Source organism: Neoarius graeffei, chromosome 2 (assembly GCF_027579695.1).
Source record: "Neoarius graeffei isolate fNeoGra1 chromosome 2, fNeoGra1.pri, whole genome shotgun sequence".
Classification (NCBI taxonomy): Eukaryota; Metazoa; Chordata; class Actinopteri; order Siluriformes; family Ariidae; genus Neoarius; species Neoarius graeffei.
In genome coordinates this window covers 56755222-56772587 of record NC_083570.1, presented here as the reverse complement: position 1 = coordinate 56772587, position 17366 = coordinate 56755222, and the positions used below count along the sequence as shown (strand labels likewise).

At 41.1% G+C, this 17366-nt stretch overlaps 1 protein-coding gene across 2 annotated transcripts; it reads left to right on the top strand.

The window, feature by feature from the left end:
- Nucleotides 1-10420: 10420 nt before the first annotated feature.
- On the top strand, nucleotides 10421-16439 carry arpp19b (cAMP-regulated phosphoprotein 19b). Of its 2 annotated transcripts, none has more exons than XM_060908511.1 (3): nucleotides 10421-10597; nucleotides 15325-15447; nucleotides 15602-16439. In XM_060908511.1, exons 1-3 carry the CDS (start codon nucleotides 10541-10543, stop codon nucleotides 15770-15772), a joined length of 351 nt encoding a protein of 116 aa, XP_060764494.1. In that variant the 5' UTR covers nucleotides 10421-10540; the 3' UTR covers nucleotides 15773-16439. The 2 variants fall into 2 exon arrangements, with proteins under 2 accessions (XP_060764494.1, XP_060764485.1); XM_060908502.1 differs by lacking the exon at nucleotides 10421-10597 and adding an exon at nucleotides 13984-14301.
- Nucleotides 16440-17366: the final 927 nt, after the last annotated feature.

Here is a 17366-nt window from a genome sequence, read left to right as displayed (position 1 = left end):
TGTTGCAATAAATATATATCTGATTAATAAGACTGATATTGAATCCATTCAATTTCATAAAAGTGTGAACTATTTAATATCAGTTGAATTATTTTCTAAACATGTATGCAGAATTGCACATAAGATGTGACAGCATCACTGTTTTGACATAAGTTTTGACATCCAATAATGAAAATTCTGAATTTAGAACAATGCACTCCTGAAAATTACTCATTAACTAGGGGAATTAAATTTTATATTTTTGACATGTTAATCATTAATGTACATGAAAGAAAGGCTTAAAAGTTATAACTTGTTTTAGTGAGAATAAGTACTAAAATGCACTAGAATGCAGGGTTTTGCGTGTTATTAAAATTTTTTCAGGGGACGTTGCCCCCCATCTTAGTTTGACTTTCAAAAGTTCAGGATTTTTTTTTCTTTGCTCCACTTTCATCTCTACGTATGGAACCCTAAAATGTTTTTACTGACTTGATAATGTAGAGGTCTCATCTCATTATCTGTAGCCACTTTATCCTGTTCTACAGGGTCGCAGGCAAGCTGGAGCCTATCTCAACTGATGGGCAAAAGGCGGGGTACACCCTGGACAAGTCACCAGGTCATCACAGGGCTGACACATAGACACAGACAACCATTCACACACTCATTCATACCTATGGTCAATTTAGAGTCACCAGTTAACCTAACCTGCATGTCTTTGGACTGTGGAGGAAACCGGAGCACCCGGAGGAAACCCACGCGGACACGGGGAGAACATGCAAACTCCGCACAGAAAGGCCCTCATCGGCCATGGGGCTCGAACCCAGACCTTCTTGCTGTGAGGCGACAGCGCTAACCACTACACCACTGTGCCGCCCTAATGTAGAATTCATAAAATAGAAATCTATAACAGTTTGTATGGGGGGGAAAAAATAGGGTGCCTAAGACTTTTGCACAGTCCTGTAAATCCTAGCATGGCATCCTTATGCAGCTTAGCATAGTTTTATAGAGCACGAGAGAACATTCATTTAAAAAAAAAATTGTACAATGTTGGCTTTGTTATATGCAGCAGTATGTATTTAAGCTGGGTCTCTCATCTGAAGCATGGTTGGTTCTAAAAGCCTTAATCATATATTTTCATCAGAAAAGAGAGAAGATATTTTAATGTAATTTGTTGTCTCACAAACCACAGATAAATACTGAAAGCCTGTCCATCCAATTGTAGCTACATTTAGCCCTTAACTTTTTTTTTTTTTAACAGATTGAATCAGGTCCATAAATACTTGGCCACTGGCAATGTTATGTTTGCTGTCCATCACAATTGAAGTGAACCTGGTGTTTGGAAATGCAGGCTCAGTTGTATTCAGGTCAGGTGATCAAGTTGCTACTTCATTGCCTTAAAAAGTCTTGGGTTGCTTTTGAAGTATGCTTGGGGTCATTGTCTATCAGCATTCTAAAGTGGGTTTTGAAGCATTTACAGAGGATATAAAAAGTGTACACACCCCGTTAAAATGATGTATATATTTTTTTTACATCAGAAAAACCTGAGACCACAATAAATAATTTCAAAACTTTTCCCACCTTGAATGTGACCTATAACCTGTACAATTCAATTGAGAAACAAACAAATCTGTTTGGGGGAAAAAATAAACGTACAATAAGCTGGTTGCATAAGTGCATGGATTAAAGTTTTCCGTCGCTACGACGGATTTCTGTCAACTGGGAGCGCTAAAGGTCAATAATGAGAGTGATGCAGATCCGAGGAAGAAAAAAGGGGGGGTAGGCCCATAGGTCTGACACCGATGTGATTTAGAACTTCACCAAGCTGTTGTGATTGCCTGTTGTTGAACCCTTTCTTGTGCTATGTTTGAGTATATGTAAAGGAATAAGTTGTTGCGCTAGATAGGCCTAAATAAATAAATACAGCCTCCGCTACTGTCTAGTCCTGGGGAGGCTCGGCGTAGGCCACTGATGAAACTATTTGGCTGTCCTACTACTAGGCAACTAGGTTACTTGTCTACTACTAATACTAGGCCTTTTGTAGTAGTAGTAGTAGTAATAATGATATTTGCGTATTGAAAGGTGATCAGGTGAAAAAATTGAAGCTGCAGCAAGACCTATGCTATTGAGCCTTTTGTAGGTTAAACAGGCTTCGGCAGACAATGCTCTGGAAAGGCTGTATTTTTCTTTGGTTTGATTAGCCTACGATTTAATCTTTAAACATTATGGTTTCAGCAGTTCGCTTAAACATTGGAGGCTGCAGAGTCGGGCTGCAAGATTTCCCGACACTTGTTTAAGATGCCAAACTTCATAGTAAGGAGAAAATAATTCCACAGTATTTAGTGCCTCATCAGTCTCAAAAATTAATAGTGAAGGACCAACGCGAATTAAGTCCCAAAAAAACATTTCGTAGGCCTATATTTTACATTTTCAAAAAAGTCCGGAATTGGAAGTCAGTCAGTGGAGTGTAATGAAGTGTCTCATTCACTAAGCACAAAAGGTCGGAAAACAGTGGAGAAAACAGCTATTGCTTAAATAGGCTACTAATGTTTTACATTAGTAATTTAATGTATGTAACAAATAATTTCATTGATTAAATAGATAAAGAAGCGAATACTCCAAAGCTCAAAATTCAGGAAAGTGGCTCCGGTGTCGCAAGTGCACAAGAACAGTTATTTGAAAGTTAGCCTAATGAATTTGCGCGTGCGATTTCATGAAGAACCGGGACAATTGGCATTCGGTGAAAGATTCACACCTATGGACCCTTTTCACGTGATGTCACGACAAACGCGGCCGCCATTTTGGACGTGTACTACCAGTAGTTTACCACAGCCAGCATTGAGGAACGGCAGCAAAGAAAGTGTTTATTTTCAGCAAGACTTCCATCATGCCACCATGTTGTTGTGCACCTGGATGTAGTAACCATCAACAAACAAGGCAAGGGTTATCATTTTATCGGATCCCGGTAGATGCTGACCGACGGAGAAGATGGATAGCGGCATACCAACGCTTGTGTAGTGACCACTTTGTTGGAGGTAAGACGAATAAAATTAGCCAGAAAAGGCATTACATTGCTGTTAACATTCCATTCTAGTTTACTGTAATTATGATCTGGCAGCTATTTACACCGGATCCAGTGTAAATAGCCGCCGGAGCCAACGTCCGAGGTTCCGGAGCGCGCTCGCTCGCGGCCCGGCCGGACGTTGGCTCCGGCAGCTATTTACACTGGATCCGGTGTAAATAGCTGCCAGATCATAATTACAGTAAACTAGTAAATACAGTTTTCTGCATCTCGCTCCTTTTTCTTTTGTTTGTCGCCTTCCTCGCATTCAAACCGATTTGAGCCGAAGTCCACTACATGTCCAAAATGGCGGTCGTGTTTACGAAGGTCATGTGACTGAAAAGGGTCCATACTCATTATATTCACGCGCGCCCTCTCGCCCACTGTTGCTTCGTTTTCCCGATTTACACGAGTGTCTGAAGATGGAGTTTTCAGAAATCTCCACTCTGCCCCGAGTTTGCGAAAGTAGCTGTTTTCAGTGACTGAAACCTCCGTATAAGTGTGAATGAGAGGTGCAACCGAATAAATAAATATGCGTCTTTTTTATCCGGCTACATGTAGGCTATCACTGCGCAAAGCCTCTTATGCTGAAATGGTAGTAATATTTGTTAAAATAATAGTAGGCTAATTTCCACAATAATTGGTAAAATGGCACAAGGGATGTGATGGGGGGATGGCCGTTTTATAAGGGGGATGATTTGAGATTTTTATTTCAGAAGGGGGATGCCTCCCCCCACATCCCCCCTCAACTCAAGTACTGCGTATAAGGCCATATTTCACCTGACATAGGCCCTTCGATTTCCATCACTAGAGTGCGTCAAATTACTTTCGGTTTTGCCAGCATGGACACGCTTCTTTTAAATGAAGGCACAGACGTGTCTGACATCGACAACACGGTAAAGAATAAGTGGAGATGGGCTTGGCGAAATGAAATGGGCGATAATGGCAAGCCATTTAGTTCATGGTGCAAAAAGATGAAAATGGCAGGTGTGTGCTTTTGTGTAGTTTGCCATAAAAAAAAGTGTCTATGGAAGCAATGGCAAAAAACTAGATGCCTTTGGCTTCACTGCGAAGAAGCAGAAAAAGTGAACTTTCACTTTACTTTTCTTGTTTCCTGGTTTTATTTCAACAGATTTTCTTATTTTTCTTTTTGTTCCACCCTTTTGAAAGCATGGTTCAAGTTCGACTGCACTTGCACTTTTCTCTTAACCACTCTTGTGCATTACTAAAGTATTGTTGAAATAAATTTGCACTTTGTGCTGAAAACTTGATGTTTCATAATTTATAGCCAGTAATGACAATGGTAAAGTCTTGCCTAAGCTTTAGTCATTGTTAAAATTATGTAAATATACTATAAGTAGGGGCCTAGGGGATAATGGACAACATGGCATTTAAAATTTGACGCATCGCTGATGTGGTAGGGGCCAAGGACATGGAGCTTTTTTTTTTCAGTCAGATTTTTTTTTTTTTGCTTTAATCCATGCAAGTGTGCACACCCTTAAACTAATACTTTGTTGAAGCACCTTTTGATTTAATTACAGCATTCAGTCTTTTTGGGTCGGAGTCTATCAGCCTGCCACATCTAGACTTGGCAATATTTGCCCACTCTTCCTTGCAAAAGCGCTCCGGATCTGTCAGATTGCGAGGGCATCTCTTGTGCACAGCCCTCTTCAGATCACCCCACAGATTTTTCAATTGGATTTAGGTCTGGACTCTGGCTGGGCCGTTCCAAAACTGTTTGGGGGTCATTGTCGTGCTGAAAGATGACATTCCTCTTCAGCTTCCTAGCAGACACCTGAAGGTTTTGGGCCAAAACTGACTGCTATTTAGAACTGTTCATAATTCCCTCCAGCTTGTCTAAAGCCCCTGTTCCAGCTGAAGAAAAACAACCCCAAAACATGATGCTGCCACCACCATGCTTCACCGTAGGTATGGTGTTCTTTTGGTGATGTGCAGTGTTGTTTTTGTGCCAAACATACCTTTTGGAATTGTGGCTAAAAAGTTCAACTTTGGTTTCATCAGACCATAACACATTTTCCCACATGCTTTTGGGAGAGTTGATTTTTTTTTTTTTTTTTGCAAAATTTAGCTGGGCCTGGATGTTTTTCTTTGACCCTACCTCATAGTCCAGACATATGGAGAATACAGGAGATTGGCACATGTAGTACACAACCAGTACTTGCCAGAAATTCCTGCAGCTCCTTCAGCGTTGCTGTCGGCCTCTCAGCAGCCTCCCTGACCAGTTTTCATCTTGTCTTTTCATCCATTTTGGAGGGACGCCCAGTTCTCAGTAATGTCACTGTTGTCCCATATTTTCTCCATTTCTTGATGACTGTCTTCACTGTGCTCCATGGTACATCTAATGCCGTGGAAATGTTTTTGTTCCCTTCTCCTGACTGATACCTTTCAACAATGAGATCCCTCTGACGCTTTGTAAGCTCTCTGTGAACGCTGGCTTTTGCTGGAGGAGGCAACGGAGTAAATGTCTGAACTTTATTTGGGGTTAATCAGAGTCATTTTAATTGATGGCAGGTGTGAACCCAAAAAGCCTGAATGCTGTAATTAAATCAAAAGGTGCTTCAACAAAGTATTAGTTTAAGGGTGTGCACACTTATGCAACCAGCTTATTGTACTTTTTTTTGTTTTTCCCCCCAACAAATTTGTTTTTAAAGTGAATTGTACAGGTTATAAGTCACATTAAAGGTGGGAAAAGTTTTGAACTAATCATGGTCTCAGGTTTTTCTGATGTAAAAAAAATATCATTTTAAAAGGGTGTATACACTTTTTATATCCACTGTAGCTGATTGCAAGTAGATAACACAGCCCTGCACACTTCCACTTCAGAATTCATCCTGCTGCTTTTGCCACCCATGAAAAGAAATCGAGCTCCTTCCTAAATCCCAGCTTAAATCATGGGTACAGTAAAAGTCAGATATTTTGAAGTACAAAAGAATTGCGATACTTCAATGATGCTGTCCCATTTGATACAAAATACACTATATAGCCAAAAGTACAGTGATGCTTGAAAGTTTGTGAACCCTTTAGAATTTTCTATGTTTCTGCATAAATATGACCTAAAACATCAGGTTTTCCCACAAGTCCTAAAAGTAGATAAAGAGTACCCAGTTAAACAAATGAGACAAAAATATTATACTTGGTCATTTATTTATTGAGGAAAATTATCCAATATTACATATCTGTGAGTGGCAAAAGTATATGAACCTCTAGGATTAGCAGTTAATTTGAAGGTGAACTTAGTTGTTTTCAATCAATGGGATGACAATCAGGTGTGAGTGGACACCCTGTTTTATTTAAAGAACAGGGCTCTATCAAAGTTTGATCTTCATGGGGGTGTCGTGGCTCAGGTGGATAAGGCGCCATACCATAAATCCGGGGACCCGGGTTCGATTCCGACCCGAGGTCATTTCCCGATCCCTCCCCGTCTCTCTCTCCCACTCACTTCCTGTCTCTACACTGTCCTACCCAATAAAGGTGAAAAAGCCCAAAAAATATCTTTAAAAAAAAAAAGTCTGATCTTCACAACACATGTTTGTCACATCATGGCACGAACAAAGGAGATTTCTGAGGACCTCAGAAAAAGCGTTGCTGATGCTCATCAGGCTGGAAAAGGTTACAAAACCATCTCTAAAGAGTTTGGATTCCACCAATCCATAGTCAGACAGATCGTGTATAAATGGAGGAAATTCAAGACCATTGTTACCCTCCCCAGGAGTGGTCGACCAACAAAGATCACTCCAAGAGCAAGGCATGTAATAGTTGGTGAGGTCACAAAGGACCCCAGGGTAACTTCTAAGCAACTGAAGGCCTCTCTCACATTGGTTAATGTTCATGAGTCCACCATCAGGAGAACACTGAACAACAACGGTGTGCATGGCAGGGTTGCAAGGAGAAAGCCACTGCTCTCCAAAAAGAACATTGCTGCTCATCTGTAGTTTGCTAAAGATCACATGGACAAGCCAGAAGGCTATTGGAAAAATGTTTTGTGAAAAATGCCTGCATGTGCAGCAGTGAACTGTACAAACTGTCAGGTCAAAGGTCGTGGGCAGACATTTGACCTGTGAGTATTGATGGTGTGTGCACAGTGCCATTTGTGTGGATCCCCGGTAGCATTTTATGATGGTTTGCAAGAGCAAAAGAAAAAAACATTACAGAAAATCTGTCTCATCGTCTTGTCTGTTTTTGCTGAAAATCTGACACTGATATCTGGGATGAACACTGTGACTGTGTCAGATTTTTGATGGAAATGTCCCAGACTAGATCAAAGCCAAAGTCTAGACATGTTTGGTATTGAATGTGAGAGCTCAAGCTCAACGGCTCAAATTCAAAAAGACAAATGAACTGAGTAAATTAGCCTCAGTAGTCTCAATGAAAGAAGGACCATAACCTTGGGCAGAAATGTCAGTGAGGGATACAAATAAAAAGAGAGAGGTTATTGTTCTAGTTTGGTCAGTAGTTATTTTCATTTACCTGAGGTTAAGCACAACTTACAATGTAGATCATCTACACATGTCACAGCCACTTGCACAAATTGACAAAATGGGCATGATTGTCTGTTTTAACTATGATTTTAGTTTAAATTGAGTACAAGTATATTGATAAATACTCTTAAATCAGGGTTGGTCATATTTCCCAGTTAACGGCTTATTTCCCAGTTAACGGCTTATTTCCCAGGTGGCATCCGATATATGACTTCCTGTACAAAGAAAATCTGAAATAATCTCCATAAAAATAATTATGGTCGTAAAAGCACCATTCAAAAAATGATCAGAGATTAAACTGGAAAAGGAAAAAAACCAATAACAACAAAGGGGAACACTATAAAGATATGTAAGGAATGTGCATAAAGTTGAGACAATAAGAGGAGGTAATGGGGGGGTCAGGAAATACTTTTCTTGGAGCAAGTTTGATCGGGGGTGGCGTAGTGGTTAGCGCTGTCGCCTCACAGCAAGAAGGTCCTGGGTTCGAGCCCCGGGGCCGGCGAGGGCCTTTCTGTGTGGAGTTTGCATGTTCTCCCCGTGTCCGCGTGGGTTTCCTCCGGGTGCTCCGGTTTCCCCCACAGTCCAAAGACATGCAGGTTAGGTTAACTGCTGACTCTAAATTGAGCGTAGGTGTGAATGTGAGTGTGAATGGTTGTCTGTGTCTATGTGTCAGCCCTGCGATGACCTGGCGACTTGTCCAGGGTGTACCCCGCCTTTCGCCCATAGTCAGCTGGGATAGGCTCCAGCTTGCCTGCGACCCTGTAGAAGGATAAAGCGGCTAGAGATAATGAGATGAGATGAGATGAGAAGTTTGATCGGATACCACAGTTTAACACAGAAGCCAAATACACGCAATGTGAGTGGTAAGATGGCGGCCAGATGGTTTCATTCGTTTCTGAGCTGATCAGAGACTAAACTGGAAAAGGAAAAAAACAATAATAACAAAGGGGAGCACTATAAAGATATGTAAGGAATGTGCATAAAGTTGAGACAGTAAGATAATGATAAATGAGGTAATGAAAGGGGGGGAAAGTCAGGAAATACTTTTCTTGGAGCAAGTTTGATCGGATGCCACAGTTTAAAGTGCATATTCTGGACCAATTTTGGGTTTTTTATATATATATATATATATATATATATATATATATATATATATATATATATGAAAGTATGTCCCTTTACACACTCATCCAGAAGGGTAAATTTGCACAAGGCCATCTGTCTACAGCAGGAAAAAAATGAAATAACAAAACGCGTCTGGAAAAATCCCAAGGGAGTCTGGAGCCAGATTTGTGACGTTATCTGCAGAAGCGCCAGCAGGCTGCGTGAGCTTGCATGGTTTCAGTGCACAGCCTGTGTAGACCAAGAGCTCCCATTTCTCTCATTGTCCGGTCTTTTGGAAAACGATGAGTGCTAATCCTATCATGATTGGTGTTGCTACACCCTCCTACGATACATCTCATCTCATTATCTCTAGCCGCTTTATCCTGTTCTACAGGGTCTCAGGCAAGCTGGAGCCTATCCCAGCTGACTACGGGTGAAAGGCGGGGTACACCCTGGACAAGTCGTCAGGTCATCACAGGGCTGACACATAGACACAGACAACCATTCACACTCACATTCACACCTACGGTCAATTTAGAGTCACCAGTTAAACTAACCTGCATGTCTTTGGACTGTGGGGGAAACCAGAGTACCCGGAGGAAACCCACACGGACAGGGGGTACGATACATCTGTTAACTATTTTAATAATTACATGATAATGTTGAAGAAATTTGTAGAAAACCACCAGGTCGTTTTCTTATAAACAAACCAGCACTGACATAGGATTCAGAAGGAGGCATCCCGCACGTAACGTCACGAAAATCAATGTTTCTCGGGAAATCCAAATGCCAAGTTTTTTCAGAAGCGGACCATCTCATCTCATTATCTCTAGCCGCTTTATCCTTCTACAGGGTCGCAGGCAAGCTGGAGCCTATCCCAGCTGACTACAGGCAAAAGGCGGGGTACACCCTGGACAAGTCGCCAGGTCATCACAGGGCTGACACAGACAACCATTCACACTCACATTCACACCTACGGTCAATTTAGAGTCGCCAGTTAACCTAACCTGCATGTCTTTAGACTGTGGGGGAAACCGGAGCACCCGGAGGAAACCCACGCGGACACGGGGAGAACATGCAAACTCCGCACAGAAAGGCCCTCATCGGCCATGGGGCTCGAACCCAGACCTTCTTGCTGTGAGGCGATGGCGCTAACCACTACACCACCGTGCCGAGAGGCGGACCAATTCGCCTCAAATGGCTTGATTTCAACTGAATTTTTCTGGTATTGTGCAAGGTAAAAAAAATTGCACAAAATGCAAAATGTGACGGATATTTGACCAAAGTTTAATATAAAATAGGAGAATTACATTGATCTTGCTCCACGTGATATGCACTTTAACACACAAGCCAAATACACGCTATTTGAGTGGTAAGATGGCGGCCAGATGGTTTCACTCGTTTCTGAGCTGATCAAAGACTAAACTGGAAAAGAAAAAAACAAAGGAGAAGCACTATAAAGATATGTAAGGAATGTGCATAAAGTTGAGACGATAAGAGGAGGTAATGAGGGGGGGAGTCAGGAAATACTTTTCTTGGAGCAAGTTTGAGGCTCCAGCTTGCCTGCGACCCTGTAGAAGGATAAAGCGGCTAGAGATAATGAGAATGAGAGACTACAATTTAACACAGAAGCCAAATACACGCTGTGTGAGTGGTAAGATGGCGGCCAGATGGTTTCATTCCTTTCTGAGCTCTCCAGATTTTACGTAGAGCTCAGTGGTTGGCTCATACGTATGTCTCCGGTCCGGTAGAGGGAGCTAGTGCACAAAGTAGCCCTTCTATACAGCCATCCATCCATCCATCTATCCACTTCACAAGCACTAGCAGTCCAGCCATTGTGGTGGAGGTTATACAGCAAGAAATCTACAAGCAGTTTAATAGCGAGCTGGTGTTTATCGACATGTCCACGGAGCCCGAGCAGGCTGCAGTGGAGGAAGTGAGCACCGAGGAGCAGCAGGTCAGTTCGAGCACTGACTGGAGCTGTGTGTTAGCATGTTAGCTGTTTCCCTCCTGCTGGGTATCACCCCGTGTGGAGATGATCATGGCCTGTATATTACTATTAATTTGCTCAGCGTGGTGCTTTACTCTCATATAATGTTCTCATTATTCACTAATCTCTCCATAAACCTGCTTTGCTGCTCTTTTTTTCAGGATTTGCCACTTATTGACCTACTTTTCTTCACTGCTGTTTTCCTCAGTTTGTTTGAGGGATTTCTCTGTCAAATCAACAGATTTTAGCAAAAAAAATCGCCCCGCTTGCCCTCTTAGGTTTACCTCATAATTTATATAAAGTGACCAATAACTCTTCTGCAAATTTTTCGGCTTGTATCTTGTTTAGTTTCTGAGATTTTTAGGTTTAAAAAAAAGGGCTCGTGGCCTTAAACAACTCCGCATGTACCGATTCGGTTCACGATATTTGGTTCAGGATTCGGTTTTCCCACGATAGTTTTGGGGAAAAAAATTACCAAAAAAAAATCCAACATTTTTTTATTTTTCTTTATCAATTTAAATATTCATCTTATTAACGTTTTAAAACCCTTTTGGTTCACTTTCTTCAAGTAACAAAAAAAAATTTACCCACATTTGTAAAGGATGCAGTAAAAATGTCTGTTAACTTTTATTAAAATTTAAAAATGAAAAAATGTCATAACTTAACCAGTCTGTAAAAAGAGAGCTCTGATTTCTTGTTAAATCTATTTGTATACAATCACACAACAGCTCTTTCTCATTTTAGAGTTGTGTTTTTGTGGCATTAGGGCTGTGCTACTTCTGCCTACATTGAAGTCGCATGTATTCCTGCTGTTTCAAGTGGTTATTATCTGTAGCCGCTTTATCCTGTTCTACACAGTCGCAGGCAAGCTGGAGCCTATCCCAGCTGACTACGGGCGAAAGGCAGGGTACACCCTGGACAAGTCGCCAGGTCATCACAGGGCTGACACATAGACACAGACAACCATTCACACTCACATTCTCACCTACGGTCAATTTAGAGTCACCAGTTAACCTAACCTGCATGTCTTTGGACTGTGGGGGAAACCGGAGCACCCGGAGGAAACCCATGCGGACACGGGGAGAACATGCAAACTCCACACAGAAAGGCCCTCACCGGCCACGGGGCTCGAACCCGGACTTTCTTGTTGTGAGGCAACAGCGTTAACCACTACACTACCGTGCTGCCCGGTTGTTGTTATTATGTCTAAGCAATGTAGTTATAGCCAGGATACACTAAGAAATTAAGCAGTATGATGATGATGATCCTGATTTCATTTATTCGAATCAAATTTTTATTACAATTTATCATCGCACTATATATTGCTCCATCTGTAAACAAATGCTGCTGAAATTGCAGATTTCCATAAGTCACTACTTAACTGTTCATGTTAGATGCTTGAAATTGTCAGAGATGGTTGTACACTATTTTATTTTTTATTATTGTGTTATATAAATAAAATAAATAAATAGTTGGCCCACAGTTATATATCTGCCAAGTTATGGCTTGTTGACTTGTATATTTAAAAAATAGTTTGGCTGTCCACTAGGGCTGTAACGATATGCGTATCCAAATCGAAATCGCGATACGCAGAGCCACGATCCATATCGCGATACAAGAAGGCAGAATCACGGTACACCCTTTCAAACTTCTCCTCAGCCCAAAAACAGAGGCGCTTCCAAACTTCAATTTATGAATACTTTTACTTTTTATTTAAATTACATTTTAAACTTACTTAAATTACTTTTATTTTTTTTATATCTATTAGTAAGTCGTTTTTTCGCCGACCTGCGACAATCTTCTGCGAGTCACGCAACGTCCACACTCGCCACTGGCAGAGCATTCATTTCTTTTAAGCGGTCGCCATTCTGGTTGCGACGCGGGGAGCGAATCTGTAAACAAGCAGCTCATTGGCTGGCTAGGTGTGCCACAAGCTAATCACAATCACTTGACCGGAAAGGCATGCAGTGTTGCCAGATTGGGCAGGTTTAGGTGCTTTTTGGCTGGTTTTGAACATATTTTGGGGTGGAAAACGTTAGCAATATCTGGCAACACTGAAGGCATGTCTGCTTGGGCGGAAGCCTTCTGCGGCAGTTACATTTTGACACGCGAGCAATGTTTCACCATAAAAATTCCGTAATTTCCATCTGTTTTCCGCGATCACAGAAAATCATTGGCCCTATGAGAGTGAGACAGTGAGAGAGCCACCCCCCCAAAAAAAAATCTTAACGGATTTACACCTCATCTCATCTCATTATCTCTAGCCGCTTTATCCTTCTACAGGGTCGCAGGCAAGCTGGAGCCTATCCCAGCTGACTACGGGCGAAAGGCGGGGTACACCCTGGACAAGTCGCCAGGTCATCACAGGGCTGACACATAGACACAGACAACCATTCACACTCACACCTACGGTCAATTTAGAGTCACCAGTTAACCTAACCTGCATGTCTTTGGACTGTGGGGGAAACCGGAGCACCCGGAGGAAACCCACGCGGACACGGGGAGAACATGCAAACTCCACACAGAAAGGCCCTCGCCGGCCCCGGGGCTCGAACCCAGGACCTTCTTGCTGTGAGGCGACAGCGCTAACCACTACACCACCGTGCCGCCCCTAACGGATTTACACGATTTGGAAAAATGACTTTTTCAGAACCGAAAAAAACAGAGCTTCCGGCTCAACAGTATTATTTTGAGAAATAAAGCAATCTTTGGATATACATTTGTTCATTTTTGCATACATATTACTCATTCTCTGCAGTGGTCTGAATTATTTGTTATTAAATAGTTAATGTAAGTAAGTAAATGTTAAGTCAAATTTACTACTTTAAAAAAAACATTTTTAAAAAAATCGTGGGCGTATCGAATCGTGGGTCAAAAATCGCGATTCGAATCGTGAGTTGGGTGTATCGTTACAGCCCTAATGTCCACTATATCTTCACATGGAACCACATCAGCTGGTTAAAATTTTATATATCTCACTCATGTTATAGTGCTCTCTTGGCAACTAGGTTCATGTGTAAAAGATCAAAATTTCTAATTTGAGGCATTAAAAATGGGAGGAGGCCCCTCACACTTGTATGGGCAATATGCATTTGAAATATATGACTAAATCTACCATAAAAACAATCCATACCATTGGAAATATCATATTTCAATTAGTAAATGCACATAATCTGACATGCATCTAGTTGCTAAGAGAGTACAATAAGTATTTTTATATATAATTATTATAACGTGAAAAGATCTGATGTTTCAGTGTGAAAATACAATGGGCTCCAAAGCATGGGGAAAAAAAAATATATATATATATATATATATTAAAGTTTATTTAATATATATTAAAGGGATTAAAGTTCTCCGGCACCATGCCGGATTTCCGGTTTGTAGTGATTGCCCGTGGATTTAAAAAAATAATAAATCGAAAATAAATTGACGGCAATTAAAAAAAAAAAAAAATGACCGTCGAAATCCCTCTTGTGTTTGTCAGCCAATGGTAGTAAAGGAGCGCTCTGAAACTGACAGTATTAGCCAATCAGAAGAAGAATGGGGCGGGTCTAAGGAAAGCCTTTACCCCCTCCTCTCATTTCTTCCTTGCTTCGATGCGGTGCAGTGCTGAAGATCGACACGGAAAGTCACCTCGCGCCGTTACGGCTCCATTCAACGGAGAGAGGGTAAAAAGTAAAAAAAATAAAATAAATGAACTTTTGTGTTGGAGAGAAGGGCGAGGGAGAGAGAGAGAAAACGGAATTGCATGGTGGCGTGGGCAAAATGCAGTTCGTGAACTCTGGGGCAGATGTGACGACCCTAGAGAAAGGTGTTAAAAATAAATGGCGCTGGGCATGGCTGGAGGAGACTGGGCGAGATTATTAAAACTTTTAATGCTCTCTAAATGCCATACTGAATTTCATCTACCTTTGTAACAGTTCACCTTGTGACTGTAGGTTAATTTATTACTTGTTAAGGACAACGCTGAGCACCAAAACTGGATATCAAAAGAAATGTGGTACATACAGGTGGTAGATATAGTAGATGCACTTTTGCCATCTTCTGGCCGTTTTTGGTATTGGATTTTCAAAAGTCAAATTTAATTTTCCATTCATGCAATCTCTGATCCCATGCCCCCACAAACCCCCTGGTATGGCTTGAAAATAAACACACAATCCAAAACACGTACACACACACACACACATATATATATATATATATATATATATATATATATATATATATATATATATATATTAGTTTCTTGCCTGTGTCGACAAAGTTCAGGCTCAGGATTTTTTTTTGCTTTAATCCCTGTGTATATATATATATATATATTTCAGCAAGTCATAATTTGGCAAACATGGAACTGTGGGCCAGCTATTTTAGAAGTTAGACGTCTCATAGTGTACAACAATCTCTGACAATTTCAGGCATCCAACATGAACAGTTCAAAAGTAATGACCTTATGGAACTTTTTGAGTTTTTAGTCGCACTTGTTTATTCGGGCCACAACTACATTTAAAGCCCGAGTATCTCGCACACCAGGGAAGATATAAGCTAGAAATTTTGCACACTAGTTGTTGGGTACAATGACATAATTTACATAAAGCATGAAGCAAATCCAAGCTGGTCAGTCAGGAAGCCTCTGTCGATTTGACATGGAGTGACCCTTTAGTAAATCTCCCTTGTGATTTATTACTCCCCAGGAGATGCAGGATAAAGTCGTGAGTCCTGAGAAGGCAGAAGAAGCAAAGCTAAAGGCTAGATATCCTCATCTGGGCACTAAGCCAGGAGGCTCAGACCTGCTGAGGAAAAGACTACAAAAAGGGGTACATGTCTGTGCTGTGCAGAAGTTATTTCTATATTGGACATATGATGTTTTGATCATGAGCAATACAAGAAAGCTGACCACATATGATCACTTGAGGGTTTTTTTTTTTTTTTGTGTGTGTGTATATAATCAGTGTTGACTCTTTTCTGCAGCAAAAGTACTTCGACTCAGGAGATTACAACATGGCCAAGGCTAAAATGAAGAATAAACAGCTCCCAGCAGCTGCAACAGAGAAAACCGAGATCACGGGCGATCACATCCCGACTCCTCAGGATCTGCCACAAAGGAAAACCTCACTGGTGGCGAGCAAACTGGCTGTTTGATATAAACTTTGCAAGGACTTTCCTGTTCCCATTCCTGATGTTTTGATCTCTGCTTTATATCTGTCTCTCATTTTCCTTCTTCGTGTCCTTTTCCTTTCCTCACTTTCTAGTGCCTGTGTAATTCCTCCGAAGAAATGCTGTTTTGATCAAGTGTTTGCTGCTGGGTGCCCTCGTTTACCTGTTCATGTGTGGAAACGACGTTTTGGCTGTAGAAGTAGATGTACTTGCAATTTCTACTCCCACGTGTGAATGCACTATTATCTGACTGAAACAATTGAACAGAGACCTTTTTTAGGATTTTACTAGTTTTACTCACTCCCTTCCGTGCAACGATTCAGACATTTACACTGACCTTTAACTATAATCCCTCTCATTTGTTATAACAGTTTCCAGGAAAACGCAGAAGGGGTGTTTTTTGTTTTTTTTGAGTGTGCTGCTTGCCTCCTGTGTGTGATTGGTGAGACTTGCCTTAATGATATCTGCTGCAGTTTCTCTTAGGCAATATTTGCCCACTTTGAGAGCATTTGGGGTTTAGCCACAAGCTTGTGCCGATGTGTTTTAGGTCTTCTGCTCGGGGCAGCTCATTCAAATTCTTCAAACTGTGTACAAGCACTGACTGTCACAACTGTGCCATTTGTTTTGTAAATAAACTAGTTTTGCACAAGAACATTAAGATCAGTTTCCTTTTTGTCTTTGACTTCATGAATAACATCCTGCTCAGGGGATAAATCTTAAAATGATTCAATTTGTTATACAGGTAATGACTGCATGAGGAAAATGGTGACTTCTCTCATCAGACCTACATTTAATCTTAAGAATTATTAACGTGTTATTCGCGAACAAGTTGGTACATTTGAGCCAACTCTTGCAGGTGAACATCACCTATACTGTATGTTCCAATGTCATTATGCGTTTGTTTTTCTGTAACTGCTAAAATGCTTCCATGAAAACCTCACAGAGGGCAGTGGTGGCTCAGTGGTTAAGGCTCTGGGTTACTGAATAGGAAGTCAGGGTTCAAGGCCCAGTACCACCCAGCTTAACCCTCTCTGGCCCGGGGTGCTGTATCATGGCTGACCCAGACTTCCTAACAAGCTGGGACATACTGTGTGAAGAAAGTGTGCTGTAACGTCTGTGTGCTAAATAAACTCTGCCTCTGTTGCTTCAGCTGTGTGTGTAGTCGGAGTCTATTATAGAAACTAAATCTTCATAATGTGATGCAGCAGGTTGAAAACATTGTGTTGCTTATTGGCTTGCAGTTATTTAATTAGATTCTGTATATGCACACTGCTATAAAGCAAACTCGTACTATTTAGTTAATTAAAAGGTAGGCCACAAAGATTTCATTAAACAGTATCAGCTGTACAGTCGGCAGTGAAGAAACAGTCACTGCTTAAAATATGGCAAATATCATGGGTTTTATTTAACCTCCCTGTCATGTTCGGGTCAAATGTGACCGATTTACAACTTAAAACACTCACAAATATTGTTTTTTACATCTGCTTGCCTCAAGACCTTATGATATCCTCCACACTGTGTACTTGAACATATAAAAGTGATGATCACCACTTGCATTGAATTTTCAGTGTTTTAGTAG

Bases quoted from the DNA above. Each gene is read 5' to 3' on its own strand.
- arpp19b (XM_060908502.1), top strand. From the start codon at position 14,230: ATGCGGTGCAGTGCTGAAGATCGACACGGAAAGTCACCTCGCGCCGTT. The intron at 14,302-15,324 runs GTAAAAAGTAAA...ATTACTCCCCAG, and splicing joins CTCCATTCAACGGAGAGAGG to GAGATGCAGGATAAAGTCGT. The intron at 15,448-15,601 runs GTACATGTCTGT...TCTTTTCTGCAG, and splicing joins GGAAAAGACTACAAAAAGGG to CAAAAGTACTTCGACTCAGG.